Raw genomic sequence first — 18,027 nt, 5'->3', positions numbered from 1 at the left:
TTGGCATGAGTCATGCAGTTCAAGGTACCAGGGTCAGGGAGGGGTGGGTGGGTAGCAATGCATAGCAATAGGTCAATACTTTAAGTGTTTAATAATAAACAGACTAAAATTTGTAAATGTGTTGTTTTGTCTTTCTATCATTTTCTTGTATATCCTGAACTTTGTAACTCTGCAGATACTGATTGCTTGTTGTTAGCCAATCGGCAGGATTGAACATTGCTCTGGAGATGAGAGTGAGGAATCACTTTTTTCTGGCTGTGTATAAAAGTGGGATGGGGACAAGGGGATGGGGACATCGGGACTTGTGTGTGGGGACTTGGGACTTAAAGCAGCGAGACGAGGGACTTGGGGACATCAAGTATGGGATGCGGGTACGGGTGGGACAGGGAGGCAGGGACGTGAAATACAGGGACGCAGGAGACGCAGGATGTGAATGTTTATCGCAAAAGTCGGAGGTAAATGGGATATCTCTTTCTTTGTGAAAATGTGTTATTTATGGTCCATCTTCCAAAACCACGTTGGACACCTTATGATGTTTACACAAAATATTTCTTTATGATAGGAGTAAACGCACTGACTATCGTGATTAGGGTTAGGGTTGATTTCAACTGTCACGTAATTTTTCCATGTGTACGTGCGTAAAATTTACGTTTGTAATTAAAATAGAGGCAATTTATGAAAGGTAGCACGTAAGCGTAAAAGTAGAATCTCGCTCAACTTCAAGTTTAACCTCAACAATTTATATCTTGCCTCTATCTTATTTACGTGATTAAAATGTATTTGCGTTAATGTGCATAGCCAAAAACTCGTCAGTAGAAATCAACCAATCTACATAATTTTTGGCGACCGCAACCCACCCTACCCGGCTTTGGGGTCCAATATTCCATCAGCAAGAAGACCAGGACAACGATTTCACTTTCTTCAGTGCAGGGGGTCTTCGCTGAGTCTTTGCTTCGTAAACAGGTATGGAGGAACCCTAAGGAGGGCAGGGTGGGTTGCCTTCACCAAAACATATTCACGAGGAAATTAAAGTGACTGATATTGCATTTACCTCCAACTTTTGCAATAATGATTCACATCCCGCGTCCACTGCGTCCCTGTATTTTACGTCCCTGCGTCCCCGTCCCTCACGTCCCCGCATCCCATACTTGATGTCCCCAAGTCCCAAGTCCCCACACACGCGTCCTGATGTCCCCGTCCCCTTGTCCCCGTCCCACTTTTATACACAGCCCTTTTTTCTTCCTCTAGAGTGAACACCGCTCTGCCTTTGCAGGCCACCCCCCATGAAACACATCCAACGTGATCCTCAAATTAGATTTGCTTTCAGGGCACTTTGATCTGTTTTGTTCCACCCGGTTCATTAGTTTCCTAAAAGCTTGAACTGTTTTCTTTGTTTAGGTTGAGAATCACGTGTACTTAGCTATTATCCTCACCTCAGGCTAGCTAAAGCAGTCTTTGCAGTCTTTGTAGCCGTCCGAAAGCCGCACGTACCCCTAGTTCCCCTAGTCATTTCTTCGTCCTGCACGAGAGAGACTGGAACAGTTCGACATTCCCACAATTCTTCCCGCGTTTCCGCCAACATGGCGGACTCCGAGGACGAAGATAGCTCCCTGAATCTTACAGGGTTTTTATTTGGAAATATCAACGAGAAAGGAGAACTAGAAGACACAGAGATATTAGACGAGGTAATGAATGTGTCACTCCAGACTCCTGAATGGATTATAGCTCAAAAAAGATGTGCAGTAATATCAATTTTCTCCATTGTAGCGAGAATGCCGAGAAAAACAATCCGTAAACAACAAGCTATTCAGTCTTCACAGTACCCTTGCTAGCAGATTTCCCTTCGATTTTCCTCTTCTAGGAAAGTTAATAGGAACTCTGTCTGCAGAATAAAAAAAAGTTACCATGTTGATGCTAAAGGCTAGAACTTGCAGTGGATCAACTTCCCTTCCATATTAAATACATAGCAAACAGCCAACAAATTACGTGCATGTGGCCAGTTTCCACGTGAACAGTATTTGAGCAGATTTAGACCTGTTTCAAACATTGTGCTACTGCTGGTCTAAGTTGCCTCGACTTCAGCACGACCCTAGCACTACTGTAAGATGACCTGGTTTCAGACGTGGAATTTAACTCAGTCGAATAAAGTAAAACTATGTTGCAGAAAACAAAACTTAAAAATATTAAGAAATTTAGTGAACTTTGTAAATTTATTCTAATGTATTTATTATTTATGAATTGAGTTCGGCATGGCAGTTGCATGTGCTTCATAGTGCCGTGCTTAAGTCAAATTGAGTTCAGCACGGCAGTAGCACAACATTTGAAACAGGCCTTAGTGGTCCACTGCTCCATTTGTTGGGACCCCATACAGTGCTGTCAACTCTCCCAGATAATGTGGGAGAACCAGGTTTTGGACCATATCTCCCGGTCTCCAGATTAGAGTATGAAATCTTCTGGATAATTGCTGAACGTTTGCCATTTCTTGTAGACTCGACTTTCCGACAATGGAATTTCAAATATTTTGCATTGTTTAAACTATTATTTTTAATGTTAACATTGAACGTTTCCTCACAAACTCCGGTATGCTATTTTAATATAACGTTTTTCTCGAACGTTTTGCCTCACCGCAAATATTCGAGACAATCGGAGTCAAAGAGTGTTTTCGCACAAATGACATCATGTGCCGTGCATTATCACGTCATCTATCATCCCTTCCATGTCAACTCTCAATATTTGTAAATGTCAGGGATTGACAGCCCTGCCCATAGTTCCACAACTTTCCCCAAAAGTTACATTTCTGACGATTATTGCAGGCTACTGAATCATATTTGTGAACAACACTAAAGGGAACTCAGCTTTAATTAACACTAGATGTTGCTTTATTTTTAGGAATCCCGGCGTCATCTTGCTCAGCTGAGTTCTCTAAGTGGGCTTGGAAGCCTTGTCCAAGATATTGCAGAAGAAGGAAACTCACAGAGTCAAGACTTCACGCCCTTCAGTGAATCAAATAGCAGTATGTTACAGTTTACTTGCAAAAGATCCTTAGAGTGGTAGAAAAAATCTATAGAGTTGTATTCTAAGTTAAATGATGGTCCTAGAATAAATACCATGATGAATGAGGAAATTGTAAATATCCCCCAGAAAAACGGAATAAAAACCTATTCTAAAAAGTTATGAAGCCAAATAATTTTGATTGAAGCAGATCATGATTTTATCAGGCTTATAAATGCCAGCAGGTCGTAACCTTTCATCCCTAAAATAATGTTTTTTGTCAATTCTTGTTTGTTGCTGCAGCTTTGCATTTGCTATAGAAGTAGTGTGGAGAAATTTTTAAAGTATCAGTTAAATTCATCTTAATTCTCATGACTGCTCTGTTTTATCAAGCACTGATATAAACGAGGGGAAATTCAGTACCGATCACTCTTTGAGAGAAAACAGTACAGCATTACAGTTTATGTATATTGTATTCACTGTTGTGTTCTTTGCTATGAAATGAATCCTTTACACTGGTGTTACTCACTTTGTATTTTTTACCCTACTAAGGTTGGATTCAGAAGGATGCTAGTGCTACAGATTACAGCGATATTAATGAGTTAGCAGAGGAAGATGAGGAGAAGTACTACAAACATGCAGCTGCCACTATATTCTCCCATAAAAAAGTTACCACTTCTGCTGGTGAGAAGTACAGGCTGATTAATCCTCATTTTCTTTTCTTTTTTTTCTTTTTTAAACATCTAGCTTAAGGTGATAGGGCATAGTTTTTCTTTCAGGCTATATTTAATACCATTCTTGCATTAAAAGTATATCTGAATTTAGAGTTACCTTTAATGGAATTGACCATAATATATTTTATTTTTCATTGAACTTAATCTTTCAGATGATGATTATGACTATGACGGTGATGACGCAACTGGCAAAAATGATCAAGGTTTTCCAGTTCTTGCCTTTATACTTGTTTTAAATTAAACCCCAGTGTTCTGTGTAAACAGTGTTACATACTAATTCGATTAGGCTTCCACACATTCCATTAGTTTCATCCAAAGTTGTAGGTGATCTTATTTTTGCTTTGGAATCTTTCTCTTACATTATCAAAATTTGTTAATGTAAGGGAAAGATTCCAAAGCAAAAACAAGATAATATTCCAAGACTGAGATTCTTGCATTTTGTTATTAACACAATTAATTGGTAACAGGAGTTCATGTCATACGATTCAGCGGTAATCGGGCTCGTAATTTAAAATCGGCCCAGTGTATAAATTACTCGCCCGATTACTCCCTGAATTTGCACTAAGTCCTATTACCGTTACTAATGCTCTAACTTGGCCCATGCAACCCAAGTATGTGTTGTAACATTGGCTTTTGTTATACCATGTTAGCAAATGGTAGCATACTCTTACCCACTGTGGCTCCTGCAGCATCCACATTATCCAAAGAAGAACAAGACAGATTGGCGATGCCGCCCCCACCTGCTCCCCAAACATCTGTCTCCCCAGCAGGGGAGGGTGCGGAAGTTACTGCTGATGCGGGTAAAGGCCTGGACACCCCTTTGGCCAATACAATTGGTGCTGGTGAGTTCTGTGCTTTACTATCAGTCATCAGGCAATAATTTTGTTGAAATAATAGTTGGTGGTCATTGTGATAGTGTATCAGTGTAATGTGATCCCTTATTAAAGTTACTGTAGAATATTCGATCACCAATATCTGCTTTAGGCCCAGTTCAGACCCTGATTTTTTCGTGAGCCAAACGTAATACATTGAATTAAGTACATGAAAAGTTCGGCGTCTGGATCAATCAGGAACACCTGTTCAAATTTGGAACGGCTCAGCTTTTCTTTTCGCCTAGCCCAGCCAGGATTTCGCTTTTGAAGCGACTTTGGAACGGCTTTGATTCAGACCCAGAATTTTTCATGTACTGAACCTAATGCATAAATGGTTATAACGTATTTTGCAAGCAGTTTGACCGAAATGAGCATTGTTCACCTTTTGAACTTAGTTCAGCTGCAATTAAGATTGGCATCTGAATCAATTCAGCTGGTCTAAATAATTTGGGTTGGCCTTAATTCGAATTAGGTTCGGCTCATGAAAAGTTCGGCGTCTGAACGGGGCCTTAGTGTTATCAGTGTTCTCACCAGAAATTTGTGATTTGTGGCCCAGTGGTCCCAGGCCTTGAAGTTTCTGGGCTATTTAAAACAAATAATAGTTGCTACAGTTCTGCACCCAGTGGCCCTTAAGGACTTTTTAAGTGCGCCACTTCTCTAAAAAGTGTTCGAATCCCGCAATGGCACAGTCTGGTGACAACACTGTGTTATACACCTAATTCCAAAAAAAAGTTGTAAGTATTATAGAATATTTATTTATATATTCATGTATATCTGTATTGTTACTATAATAAGGCCTTATATTAAGGTGAAAGTTCATCTGAGTTCCGCAGATGCAGTAGACGGAAAGAGGGCAAGTAAATTTGCCACCATTTTTGAATATGTGTATGAGGAGGTCAATCAAGTGGTTTTTTGTCATTACATTGTTCATAGAGTTCAATAACACTAAATCTTATTTCTTATTGATTGTGTGGAGGCAGTCATTAGTCATGGTTTCAATTGTAATTATGTATTTAAACTTGTGTTTTATTGCTTAAACCTAATTTCACAATGATTATTAGTTTTACTTTTTTCTCTTGCTATATTAACAACTCATTTCTCTCACTGAATTTCAGAGCTGTTAACCAAGGAAGGCAAGCTCACAACTCATGATGGCAAAACAGTTACTGATCTGTTTCCAGAGTTCCGCCCTGGCCAGGTATTGAGGTTTTCACGTCTTTTTGGACCCGCAAAAGCATCATCTTTGCCACAGCAGTGGCGGAATGCCAAGAAAAGAAAGAAAAAGAAAAAGAAACAGGGGGAAGATGAAAATACTGTGATTGAACCTCCTAAGACGCCACCCAGTCCTCGTCCAGAAGACTGTATGTCGGATGATGAGGTGAATAATGTTATTGTTGTTGTCATATCTTTATCTTTAAGGACTTTTTATCTTTATGAAAAGCATAATAATGAACAATTATTGGACGAGGTTGAACAAAATATCGTGATTTGTCTGTGGTGAGCAGGTCAATAATTATTTGCCAAAGCCGAAGGCTGAGGCAAATAATAAATTAAACTCATCAACAATAGATGAGCTTGGGGAAGGTGCCTGGAAAGATGGTGGGGCCTCGAGCACCGGAGCCGAGCGCGTAGGGTAACCATGACAACCCTGTGAGCGGCAACCACCAGGCACCGTCACACTGACAGAAGACAGTGGAACCATGATACTTACCACATACTTACCGGAAAAGGGGGAGGGAAGGGCGGGGAGCAAAGTCGCCAAGCACCGTCGAAAAGGCAAAAGTGCACGCGCAAATGAGTTGACCTCAAAACCCGAGCTGTAAAACCACGCGACCCCCAGCAGATCCCCCACCACTGCGCATGACTGAGACAAGGGAAACCCCAGACCAGCATTGTTTCGCGTTTAACTTAGCTTAAATTACATTTAACCACATTTATTGATCTTCGAGACACTGACAAATCACGATATTAATTTTTGTGATAACCAAGTTCAATAATTGTTTTATCATTCGATCACCGAGTTTGTTTTTTTTAAAGAATATTCTTGGGAAGTAAAGCGATCTGCCATTTTCACGTAAGAGTGATCGCAAGAAGGAGAAAAGCATGGTTTCCTTTACACATGTGCAGAATATTATTTGTAGCCAAACACAGTTGGACGGCATTGCGCATGAGCAAACCATTATTTGTAGGCAGTTATTTGCAGGTCATGTGGTGGGCTCTCGGCCAATGAAAAAAAAGAGAAATTTGCTTCGAATGATAATAGCAATTATTATTATTTTTATTGTTATTGTTAGAGGGATTTCCATATGACTGTAACAAGCATAAGATTTCTGAAAAAAGGAACCTGAATACTCTGGATTTTTGCCTGTAAATAAGGTCTTCCATTCTCGTTAGAGACTAGCTCTTCGAAAGAATCTCTTGTGACTCCGTTTGTGTGCCACTCACCTGTAGCCTCTCGCAATATATACGGTCCCATGAATGGAGAACCTGCGAATAGATTTCCTGTGTAGATCTTGAACCCACAAGCTTCAATCTGGTCTCCTAACAATGGCGCCAACAACTACTCATTGGAATTGCCCCCAGTCTGTTAGGGAATTTTCATAGAATTATAAAATAACATTCATGTGCCTTCAGTATGTGTTAAATGAGAATAATCTGTCGGCTATTGATAAACATAAGCACTCGGGCATTTGGATTGAATCTTCTTTAAGGTGGGACGCTCATATCAATTACATTGTTGGTAAGGCAAATCGTGTATTGGGTCTAATAAGGAGAACGTTTGGGTCTAAGGATCCTGTGCCAATCAAAACAGCTTTTATCGCTTTAGTTCGTCCTATTCTGGAATATGCCTGCCCAGTGTGGAATCCATATTTGGTTAAACACATACACAGTATTGAATCCATTCAGCGTCGTGCTACTCGATTGATATGTGGATCTCATAATTCTTACACTGAAAGGCTCACTGAACTAAACTGGTCAACATTGGAGCTAAGAAGAAAATACCTTTGCCTGGTTCAACTTTACAAGATAATTTATGGCTATTCTGATATTGATTATACCATATACATGGATCTGACTGGCCCGACAAGAACTAGAAGAAACCATGACTTTAAAATCAGGCCTAGAGCAGCAAGGACAAACTATTTTAAATTTTCATTTTTTAATCGTTATGTTAATGACTGGAACTCTTTACCAAACTCTGTTATGTCTGCTTCTATTATTCTCTATTACTTAATTATCTTTGTAAATAGTCATATCTTTATTATTTCCTACTGAATCTGGATTTTCTTTTTTATTTAATATCTAAGTATTAGTATTTTATTTAATATCTAAGTAGTTTATTAAAGAAAAGGGGAAGGGGAAAGGGAAAAAAAAAAACCAAAAAAAAACAACTAAATTTTGTTTTTTTTGTTTGTTTGTTTGTGTGTTTTTTTTTCTCTTAGTATCACATGATGTATAGATATGTATAAGTTTTCTATTCTTAGTTGTTTTATCTTTTCGTTTTGGAGGGCAGTTTTTATATGGGAATTCAGTTTCCCCCTACTGCTTTCCTTTACCTATTGTACTTTTATATATGTATATATATTTTTATTTTGTACATTGGTAAAAAGAATTATTAAACTTAAACTTAAACTTAAACTTTTCTAGGACAAGCTGATGGCCCCATGGGAGCCAGCAACTGATGAACTAAGGGACATCAATGGTGACTGGAATGGTAGTGGTGTTACAGATGTTCTCAGTAAAGAAATCTGTCAGTGGAGGCATGGCCCAGCTGCACTGTGGTATGAAATGCTTGGGGTGAATGAAGATGGAACAAACTTAGACTATGGATTTAAACTCGAAGAGGTGAGAATGGAGATAATGTTTCTCAATGGAGTTATTTTAGATCTTTCCTGCATCCAACACCACTGAGTACACCAGCGTGCAAAGAAAGTTGTGTCCAATAGCACGGGGCTAGTGGATTTTGCTATTGGGCTAGTGATTTTTGTTCTTAACTTGCCAGATGGGTAAGTGCTGTTTTTTGGGAAAATTCAAATTACAGAAGGATTGTAATCAATCCTGCTAATCAAAAAGGATTCTGGGGCTAGCTGAAATGACTTGTGGGCTAGTACATGCTAGCTACAGCTTGCCCAAATGGTAGGCTTTAAAACTGACTTTCTTTGCACCCTGTACACGCAATGATATAAGTCACAAATCAAGCTACCTGGTATTCTTTTTTGTTACTTCGAAACATCAAATTGGTGCCTTTGTTCACGGTCTATTGCATGAAGAAGTAATTTTCTTTGGTAAAGATCACCTATACGTGATTTTTAACTTGGAAGCTGGTTCAAAAGCAGAGTTTACAAACTTACAGTAGTTGCTTTTTAATTTCATTTGTAGAAGCCAGAAGATGAAGAAGATGCCACACCAAGTCCTAAATCCCCTGTCTCCCTGCCTGCTGAAGACTGCTTTGAAATGGTATCACAGGTCAACTGGGAGGAGGACATTATTTGGTCGCTTGATGGAGTGAAGCCAAACCTCCAAGCACAAGCAAGGGCTGGATGGATACCTACTGCAACTACACGCACAGCGCATGCTTATGCCCTGCAACAGGAACAGCTTCTGCAACAACTGGGTATGATAAGTTGAATATATTGCACCATGGTAGCATGAAAAAAAAATTATTGCTTATATTGCATGGTAGAACTTATCCGGTCCCTTTGAAGGTTCTTTATAGTTTCATTGTTGGATATCCACCCTGATAAAATACTGAGAAGAAGAATGTCAAGGGGTATTGAGGATTCGTGCCAAAAATAATGAAAATTAAGGTTGTGGAAGTTAATGCTCCAATATTAATCTATGACACGGAAATTAACGTTAACAAAAACTAACGGGACTTAAATTAACGTGAATCTTTGAAATTCGCATTAATTTCAGGAATTGTTAATTTCCTATAATAAGGTATTCAAGGTCAAGTGCAATGAAGGGTTGAAAACCTTTAAGCAGTAAGCTTTCATTTTGAAGTATTGCATAATAATAATTCCAAAAATTATGCAGCTGCAGCTCTAATAATATTGTCCATGTTCAATATATTAAAATTCTAACATAACTCCAAGGCTTTTCTGGTCAAGTCTCCTCTGGGAATTGTGAGACAATAAAGTCATGAAAAATTTGCGGTTTTGACCCTAAAGCCTTGGAGTCATCTTAGAATTTTAATATATCAAGCGTGAGCTATTAGTTATCTTTTTTTTTTTGGTTACTTACATACACTGTAGGTGTGCGACATCCAGGGATAGAGACGTTTCTGAAAAACACCACATCTGCAATTAAAGCAAATCTGAATTTTCAGAATCAGACAACAAAAACAGGAATGCCTGGAGAGGAAAAAAAAGTGGAGGAATCTGCAACATGGTATTCAATTTTCCCAGTGGAAAATACTGATCTTGTTTATGGTCACTGGGAGGATAAAATCATATGGGACTCAGAGGTATTAAATATTTCAATAATATTATTTTATACATTTGATTCAAAAATAAATCTGACTGATAAGAAGGGAATAATAGATAGGCTTACATTTTAGTTTCTCCCATCAATAAGATTTTAAGTTCAACAGAAGGGCAAATGACTCATACCTTCTGGTAGCCTGGTGATGCATATATACATACATAAACTTTTGTTTTACCTCAAATTTAAGGGTAGTTAACGAGCTAATATCTTTTAAGAAAAATTCCATAATTTCTGGAAATTTTTCCAAATATACTTGAATGTTGTTGATAGACTTCATGAATATTGCTTTTCATAAAACTTTTTTTTCTCTAAGATTTCCAACAATTAATTATCCCAGGATGTTTTCATTATGACAGCATTTAAACCAACAACAATTTGATATCTTGAGATGAATCACAATTTAATTTTTTTAGTAGAAATCTTCACTTCAAATTCCATTGTTACTTACAAGAGCTGTATATGTTTTTGTTCCAGAACATGTCATCAATACCATCTCCTACCATCATGCAGCTAGATCCAAATGATGAAAACATAATTCTGAGTATTCCTGAAGACTCTGGGCCACTAGCAAAGGACAGTGCTTTAACGCTTACTCCAAAAAAGGTGTTTAATAAGGAATACAAAATAGTACTATTGTTGTTGTTGTTGTGTTAATAGTACATGTAGGAAACATTTTTTCATTTTGTAAACATTGAGAAAGAGTAGTTATAAGAAAAATATGTTAGTAGTAACTTGGCAGCACACGGCTTGATAAAAATACCTCTCAAGTCCATGGAATGTGACATCAATGATAAAATATTGTTTGACATCTTCTAGGAAACTAAGAAATCTAAACTTTTGCTTGGAAAGAACAACTCTAAAGAGGATGGTGATGGGGGAGAAAAGAAGTCCCAAGACCAACAAAAAGACAAGTTTAATCTATCAAATGATGAGTACTACTGTGCTAAGAACTGTAAGTATAATGTTGTGAAGCTGTAGTGTCATATGTAGTGCATTGCAAGCAGAGGTTTCTTTCAATTATGAATTTTAGCTCGTGCAGATTTGTTTATGAGGGGAGAGCGAAATGAAAGACTCCGCCAATGCTAAAGGCTGGAAAGAAATCGCTGCTTGTAGGGGGTGTAAACAAGCCAATTAGGTAAATGACAGCGATGTGAACAACTCTGCACATGCTAAAAGCCATGCCTGTAAGAAACCCCTGCTTGTAGGTTACATTTGTGCATGATTTTCTGAAGATTTTCAAAGATGTTGCAATAATAAATTGCAGTAAAGTTTCTGTGACGTTTACTTTCTCAGGTACAAAAACCACAACCAACAGTTCATTAAAAACATATAACAACTGAATTTTGTTCTCTTTGCAGCTTCAGAATCTTCTCTGGATACCAGTGGAGGATCTAACCTCGTACAGGTAAGTTATATGGTTAAATTTTAAGATAAAAACACCTTTTCAGCTAGACTATTGAATTGCCATTCAAATTTACTAAAAAATGTTTTCCACCCACCATACATTCATTGGTTTCAGAAGTTTGCACAAAGTAATAAATTGACATTTTCTTCCCTGTTTTTTTATATATATTGCAACATTTTATTGTATACTTTTTATTTTTCTCTCTCTTCTTTTTTTTTACATTTATTTTCTTTTTAATTTTTGCTTGTCATTCCTATTTTGTTTTTCTTTCCATTACTCTAGGAAAAATTTTGTGATGACAATATTGAGAATTATAATGCACATTTAAAAGAAGTTGCACTCAGAAGAAAGACAAGTTAAGGTTTTTAATGAAATTTGGCAACCAAATTAGTAATATTCGCCAAGTTCAAGGGACTGGCAGCATTACAAGAGGTGCCTAGATCATGGTTTTACAAGGGCAGTTTAGCGTTTTTTTAGCTGCCATTGAGTAAATACTCCATAATGACTGATTTCCAAGTAATTTTCACAATAATTTTTTCCTCCCTCAGCATTCTTTACCTGCAATAGAACTTCAACGGCCTTACTTTCCGACCTACATGTCTGTCCTTGACCTGCGCAATTTTCATCGCCCCCTTCTTCAACGTATTAGTCATGGGACATTGTCTAAACCAGGCAGACATGCTGTTCATGGGCTACTTAAGCACATAAAGAAGAAAGCAAGGGTAAGATACTCTTTTCACACATAATTTCTAGTTTGACTAATGTTCTCATTGACATTTCTATTATCTGTTACGCTGCTGATTACAGATCACATGTGCTCAAAAAACTTTCTTATTCAGTTTTCCATTATTCTGGTTGTTTGTTTTAGTGCCCTCATTACAAATAGTTGTTTTTTTCTTTAATTTAGCATGTTTTTCCTTTTTGCTTTGCAGTCAAACCAATAAAACCGTGAACACTAGAAATATATTTCTGAAATAATAATTTGTTGCAAGGAAAGAGCCAATCGGGCGGAAGAAAACTAAACCGCAAGCAACAACATCAATTATATAATAAGTTTGTGGTTTTGTGGCTAGCGCACTTGTCTTGATCTTTGCTGTGATTGGTCGTAACACAAAAAACATTACTGGAATGTTTTAATTACTAATGGTTTTGTGTGTTGCACTGTATTAGTGAAAGAGAAAATTGGCATTTTCTCCAAATTCAACCCTCCTAATACAAACACTCTGTTGATATGGACAATTTCTATGTCCCCCCCCGTCCACCCATCCAGTGTTCATATTAACGGGGTTTAACTGTATTATTTTTCTGACAGATCAGTTTATATTAATTTGCAGGAACGTGAGAAAGAACGGTTAGCATCAGGGGGAGGTGAGATGTTTTTTATGCGGACACCCGCTGATGTGACGGGGAGTGATGGCAGCCTTGTGTTATTTGAATACTGCGAGGAGTATCCACCTGTCATCATGGCAGTGGGAATGAATGCTAAAGTGCGGAACTATTACAAGAGGGTGAGTGGCAGCTTGGCTAGCACTTTTTGCCAGATGTGTTGTACATATATTAGCATTTCTGTGTGAGTGTTTGTGTGTCAGTGATAAGACTAAATTCGTGAGAATCCCATCTGATTAGAAGTATTATGATGGTTTTAACTCCATTATAACACTTTATAGAAAAAGAATTCAAGTAACTGTGATTCGTTAGGGCAAAATTCTGTATTTTTTACTATCCAATGTTGCATATGTTTTCAAATTTTAAAGTTAGTCAGGAAAATGTTATCGTATCATCCTTCAGTGTTCCAAGAGAAAATTGATGTACTTAAAGGAATACCCACAATGACTTCTCCACAAAGTTCAAACCAAGTACTTATCAAAATTTCCAAGTTGGATGATTCCTATGTGACATGTTTTAGTTGAAAAAAGACTGCAATCACAGACGGACATGCTCAAAAGATTTTCTCATAACTGCGAGTGACTGACTGACTGACTTTGGGCTGACTGTGCATCTAACAGACGTCTTTATTAACTGTTGCCTTTAGAAACCTGGCAAGGATGAAAGTATGCCAGCATATGAATATGGTGAACCAGTTCCAGTTCATCAGACATCACCATTTCTTGGGCAGCTATCTCCAGGAGAATTGCTACAGGTTGGTCTCCCAACAAATTCTCCTCTGAAGTACATTCGACTCTCTCTTAATGGACACCTCGGTAAAAAGGACACCCAGAGTTGGTCCCTGCCTTTTTATACTCCCTTTATTTGACTCTCTCTAAGACGGACACCTCTGTAAAACGGACACCTAGAGTTGGTCCCTGCCTTTCTTTACTCCCTTTATTTGACTCTCTATAAGACAGATATCTTTCTAAGATGGACACTTCAAGCTGGTCCCAAAGGTGTCTGTCGTAGAGAAAGTTGGCTTTATAACACTACCTTTTAGTCTCAGTTAATCCCTGTTCACGGAAGCAAGCTCTTTCCTTCTAATGTAATTTGCCGAGTTTGTGCAGGAGTGGCAAGCAAGGGTCCCTAAGAGCCTGCTACTGGTTAATTTCACCTGCTGAAAAAGACCCTCAGATTGCCAAGGAAAACAAAAAAGAGGGGAAATTTTGAAGGTGTAGTTGGGTAAATGAGACGGCTTCACTAATAAATTAGTTTGCTTAGCTTTTCCTCAGCTACATCCCTGGGGTGGGGCTGGGGTGAAACCTCTCACGTCCCATCCATGTTCCAGTATTTTTTCCTCTTGAGTTTGTGCCCCAAAAAAGTGAGTGCCCCCAAGGCCAAAAGCTTGCACTTGGAAATGTGTTATCAAAATGAGGAAAAATTGACTCTGGAAAAAAAAAAGAGAACTACATTTTGTCTGAATGAAGTGACAGGCATTAGAAAAAGTGCTAAAGGTTTCTGTTTTATTAATCATCGTGGGGTTTTTATTTCTGTTTAAGGCTTTGGAGAGTAACTTGTTCCGAGCTCCCATTTACCAGCATGAGTTACCAGAGACTGATTTTCTGATCATTAGAACTTCCTCTGGGTATGTAGACATGCTTCATTATGTTACTGAATCAATATGAAAGGTTTCTAATTAAATCTTGTCAGGCAATTTTATGCATTCATCACATTACTTTGCTTGAAGTAGTTTTTTAGCTTTAAAAAAACATGTTAACACTTAGAGGAAGGTAACAAAGTTCAATGTGATTTCGTTAATAATAAAAAGGTATATTTTTATGTCAGTTGATCTACAAATCTGTAGGGCTGATTACATGTTTTTTTTTTCATTATTATTATGTAGGTATTACATTCGTGATGTGAAGACGATATTTACTGTTGGACAGGAATGTCCCAAATTTGAAGTTCCAGGCCCTAACTCCAAAAAAGCCAATATTCATGCCAGGGACTTTCTGCAGGTTTGTGTCTCGAAGTTTAAATCTGCGTTTCCTTTTTTAACTTAACGCCTGAATTTTGTTTTTTGGCTGGCAGTAGATCATCAAGGGCCTTACAAAACGTTTTCTTTATTAACCATGTTTAAAATAAATAACACCGAGAGGTTTCATGAAGGAATAAAATTATGAAGTGGTTTTATTTTTCCCTTAGATTTTTATTTACCGTCTGTTCTGGAAAAGCCCTGATACACCCAGAAGAATCAAAATGGATGACATTAAGAGAGCCTTCCCTATGCACTCGGAAAGCAGCATCAGAAAACGGCTCAAGCTCTGTGCTGATTTCAAGAGAACAGGTTGGTTAACCCTTTCACTGCCAGAGTGTTTGATGGAGTTTTGTAAGGTGACTCTAACTTTTGAGTCTGTGGACGAAATCTCATAATGTGACCATTCAAATGAAAGCTCTCTCCCTGTACTGTCACATTCTGCTATTTGTTTGTCAAAAGTTTAGAAAATGAAATTTGGAAATTTGGTCGAAATTTGCCTTTGGCCACATTTGGCAGTGAAAGGGTTAATAGTCGCTACTCTGCCGGTCTTGTTCCTTCCCTAGAAGAGACGGATCATTAAACGTTTCTAGGAATTTGCCCACCTACCCCTCCCCTAAGCAAACATTAACACTTACTTCTCATTTAGGGCAAAATATTGGCTTAGGGGAGGGGTAGGAAACGTATAATTTCCGGGGAAGGGGCACGGGCACATTTCCCGAACAGGGCTGCTAATTGAGCCTAGTCGGTAAAATGCGATTTTCATAGTGCACATATCGAGAGCGTGGTAGAAATATGTTGAGTGGATCAATCATGACTGACCAATCCAGAGTAAAAAATTTTTAAACTGTTTTTACTGAGTAGTTGTATAGTATACCATGCTATCCAAATATGGTAACTGTACGCTTCTGCTCAAAATTAAAAACAAGCTGAAAATCGGTTGTATTTACAAATAAAGTCGGGAAGAATTCTTTATATATTTTGTGGGCGTTTTTAATAAAACAATTATTCCACTCGCACTTGTTGGATATGAGATGATTAAAGCCAAATCGGCGCTACGCGCCTCATTGGCTCGCTACCATCTCATATCCAACGCGCACTCATGGAATAATTGTTAATTATTATGAATACGTTGCAATGGCGTATATGCAGTGGGATGACCAAACAGTTAACAAGTGATTAATAATTTCAGATTCAGACTCAGATTCAGACAGTATGGAGTTCAGTGAGTATAGTGTAGTCTGTTATAGTGTAGTATAGAGGACACCCACGCGGTGAAACAGCTTAACTTAGTATAATAATGTTGTAGTGTAGAATAGTGAAGTATAGTCTAACACAGCATAGTGCTATCAGTAACAGGTTAGATACACAGAGTTCGTACAGGTCATGAAAAACCTAGAAAGTTATGAACTTGAACAGTTTCATTTTTCAGGCCTGGAAAGTCATGGAATTTAGTTGGCGGTCATGGAAAATTAAAGTTATGTTAGTGCAGATGTTGTACCAAGGGCAATGTAAGATAGAGACGAGTAATTGAACGGCACGGATTTTAGTGGACACCAGAGTTTGTGTCTTTGAACCGAATTACGTTGAAAAATACCCTTAAAAAGGAAAGTTTAAAATATTCCGGTGAAAGTAACAGCTAACCTAACAGCTAACCTAACAGCTAACCCTAAGGTAATAGAAACCGTGAAAAGTTTTTGGAGAAAGTCATGCAAAGTCGTGGAATCTGAAGAGTTCCAACCTAACACAGAGGTCATAGCCAACTGATTGTAGGTTCCTACCTGGCTTTTTTTTGGGTGCTGGGTTTCTACCATTTTGTGGGTGTTTTTTTATAAATCACTTAATTAAGCGATCCTGGTTAACGGACAAGTGCAAAACTCAAACCGAATCCCCCACCCCCCTTTCAGGCAACAGGGTTAGGAGGCGTAATCTAATGGCTGCTAGTGTCCTTCATTGAGGTGGAAGTTTTGATCCGCTTCTTCTGTTCGGAGATTTTAGAGACAGAGGCGCACGGCTTCAGGTTCTAACGGACCTTATTCACGATACCGGCCATTTTTGCACGGGCAAACAAGGGAGGGGTGCAAACAACTTATAAAAGCTATTAATGCAAGTCATGGCGTTCGAATTTTTTCTCTTGATAATAGAGAGTTAAAAACTTGAAATGTTTAACATAATCACAGCAAAATCTGAGTGGATTTGATAATAATATTGCGTCTCTCTTTGGAAGCATCATTAACGATCGTAGATATCTTAACAATTTAGCAATAATAACCTAAAAATTACTTGATTTGTACATTTTGGATGTACATTCCTCTTGTGAGGGAACAACAAACTCGGCTGCGTCCACTTGAAGCTTTTTTCAGTTGTTCTTTCCCCTGAGAAACCATGCGACCCTGTTTACATTCTATCAATCCTTACGGGCGTGCAAGGATGGCGGATGCCGTGAGTAAGTTGTGACTGGCTAAAATAACTAACTTGTCATTAATATCCGCCACTAACTGGGAAAAACGTTTACCACGTTGCAGGTACTGATTGTAACTGGTGGGTACTAAAGAGTGAGTTCCGTTTGCCCACTGAGGAAGAGATGCGAGCGCTGGTGTCTCCTGAGCAGTGCTGTGCATATTACAGTATGCTGGCTGCAGAACAGAGACTCAAGGTAACGCTGCGCACGCGTTGTTACCACGGGCGTTGCTAGGGAGCTTAAGGAACGTCGACGGCAACGAGGTTGGCGAAAAAAAAAGAGGTTAAGATCAGCAAAAAAAAAAATCAATTTTGCACCTGCATCACTCTTTTTTGTACATTTCTTTGTTGTCATTGCAGGATTACAACGTGAAACCTCCTAATTTTACGGTTTGTGGAGGACATGAATGTACGACAACGATTTTCTTTTCTTTTTTATAAACTTAGATACAGTCTTTAACAGCTGAATTCTGGAAAAAAATCGCCAACAATTGAAAAATTAAAACAGTGGGAATAAGAGCGATGACGTTTGAAACAGTTCGCATCCACTTTTTTGGTGAAGACTTTTGCTGCCGTTGCCGTCGAGGTTGGCTCTTGTTTTTTTGTTTGTTTGTTTCCTTCTCGTCAGTTGTCAGTTGTTGGCGATTGGCATAAATTCTATGCTTATTTTTTTGT

General features: G+C 38.3%; 1 protein-coding gene across 2 annotated transcripts in view; it reads left to right on the top strand.

The window, feature by feature from the left end:
- Positions 1 to 1,549: 1,549 nt before the first annotated feature.
- LOC140947322 (transcription initiation factor TFIID subunit 1-like) overlaps positions 1,550 to 18,027 on the top strand; it is a 30,620-nt gene continuing 14,142 nt past the window's right edge. Inside the window, exons 1-20 of one of the 2 annotated variants that reach the window (XM_073396387.1) lie at positions 1,550 to 1,685; positions 2,890 to 3,013; positions 3,544 to 3,675; positions 3,878 to 3,928; positions 4,376 to 4,567; positions 5,713 to 5,975; positions 8,246 to 8,443; positions 8,978 to 9,212; positions 9,853 to 10,064; positions 10,559 to 10,687; positions 10,901 to 11,036; positions 11,443 to 11,489; positions 12,038 to 12,211; positions 12,824 to 12,997; positions 13,522 to 13,629; positions 14,417 to 14,502; positions 14,761 to 14,875; positions 15,063 to 15,204; positions 16,085 to 16,117; positions 17,418 to 17,548. In XM_073396387.1, coding sequence (XP_073252488.1) covers positions 1,581 to 1,685; positions 2,890 to 3,013; positions 3,544 to 3,675; positions 3,878 to 3,928; positions 4,376 to 4,567; positions 5,713 to 5,975; positions 8,246 to 8,443; positions 8,978 to 9,212; positions 9,853 to 10,064; positions 10,559 to 10,687; positions 10,901 to 11,036; positions 11,443 to 11,489; positions 12,038 to 12,211; positions 12,824 to 12,997; positions 13,522 to 13,629; positions 14,417 to 14,502; positions 14,761 to 14,875; positions 15,063 to 15,204; positions 16,085 to 16,117; positions 17,418 to 17,548 — 2,787 coding nt within the window. In that variant the 5' untranslated portion in view covers positions 1,550 to 1,580. The remainder of the gene's footprint in view (positions 1,686 to 2,889; positions 3,014 to 3,543; positions 3,676 to 3,877; positions 3,929 to 4,375; positions 4,568 to 5,712; positions 5,976 to 8,245; positions 8,444 to 8,977; positions 9,213 to 9,852; positions 10,065 to 10,558; positions 10,688 to 10,900; positions 11,037 to 11,442; positions 11,490 to 12,037; positions 12,212 to 12,823; positions 12,998 to 13,521; positions 13,630 to 14,416; positions 14,503 to 14,760; positions 14,876 to 15,062; positions 15,205 to 16,084; positions 16,118 to 17,417; positions 17,549 to 18,027) is intronic. The other variant, XM_073396388.1, reaches the window with a different exon arrangement.

Source organism: Porites lutea, chromosome 9 (genome assembly GCF_958299795.1).
Source record: "Porites lutea chromosome 9, jaPorLute2.1, whole genome shotgun sequence".
Classification (NCBI taxonomy): Eukaryota; Metazoa; Cnidaria; class Anthozoa; order Scleractinia; family Poritidae; genus Porites; species Porites lutea.
The sequence above is the reverse complement of the archived record's forward strand: the minus strand, read 5'-3'. Positions and strand labels throughout refer to the sequence as shown.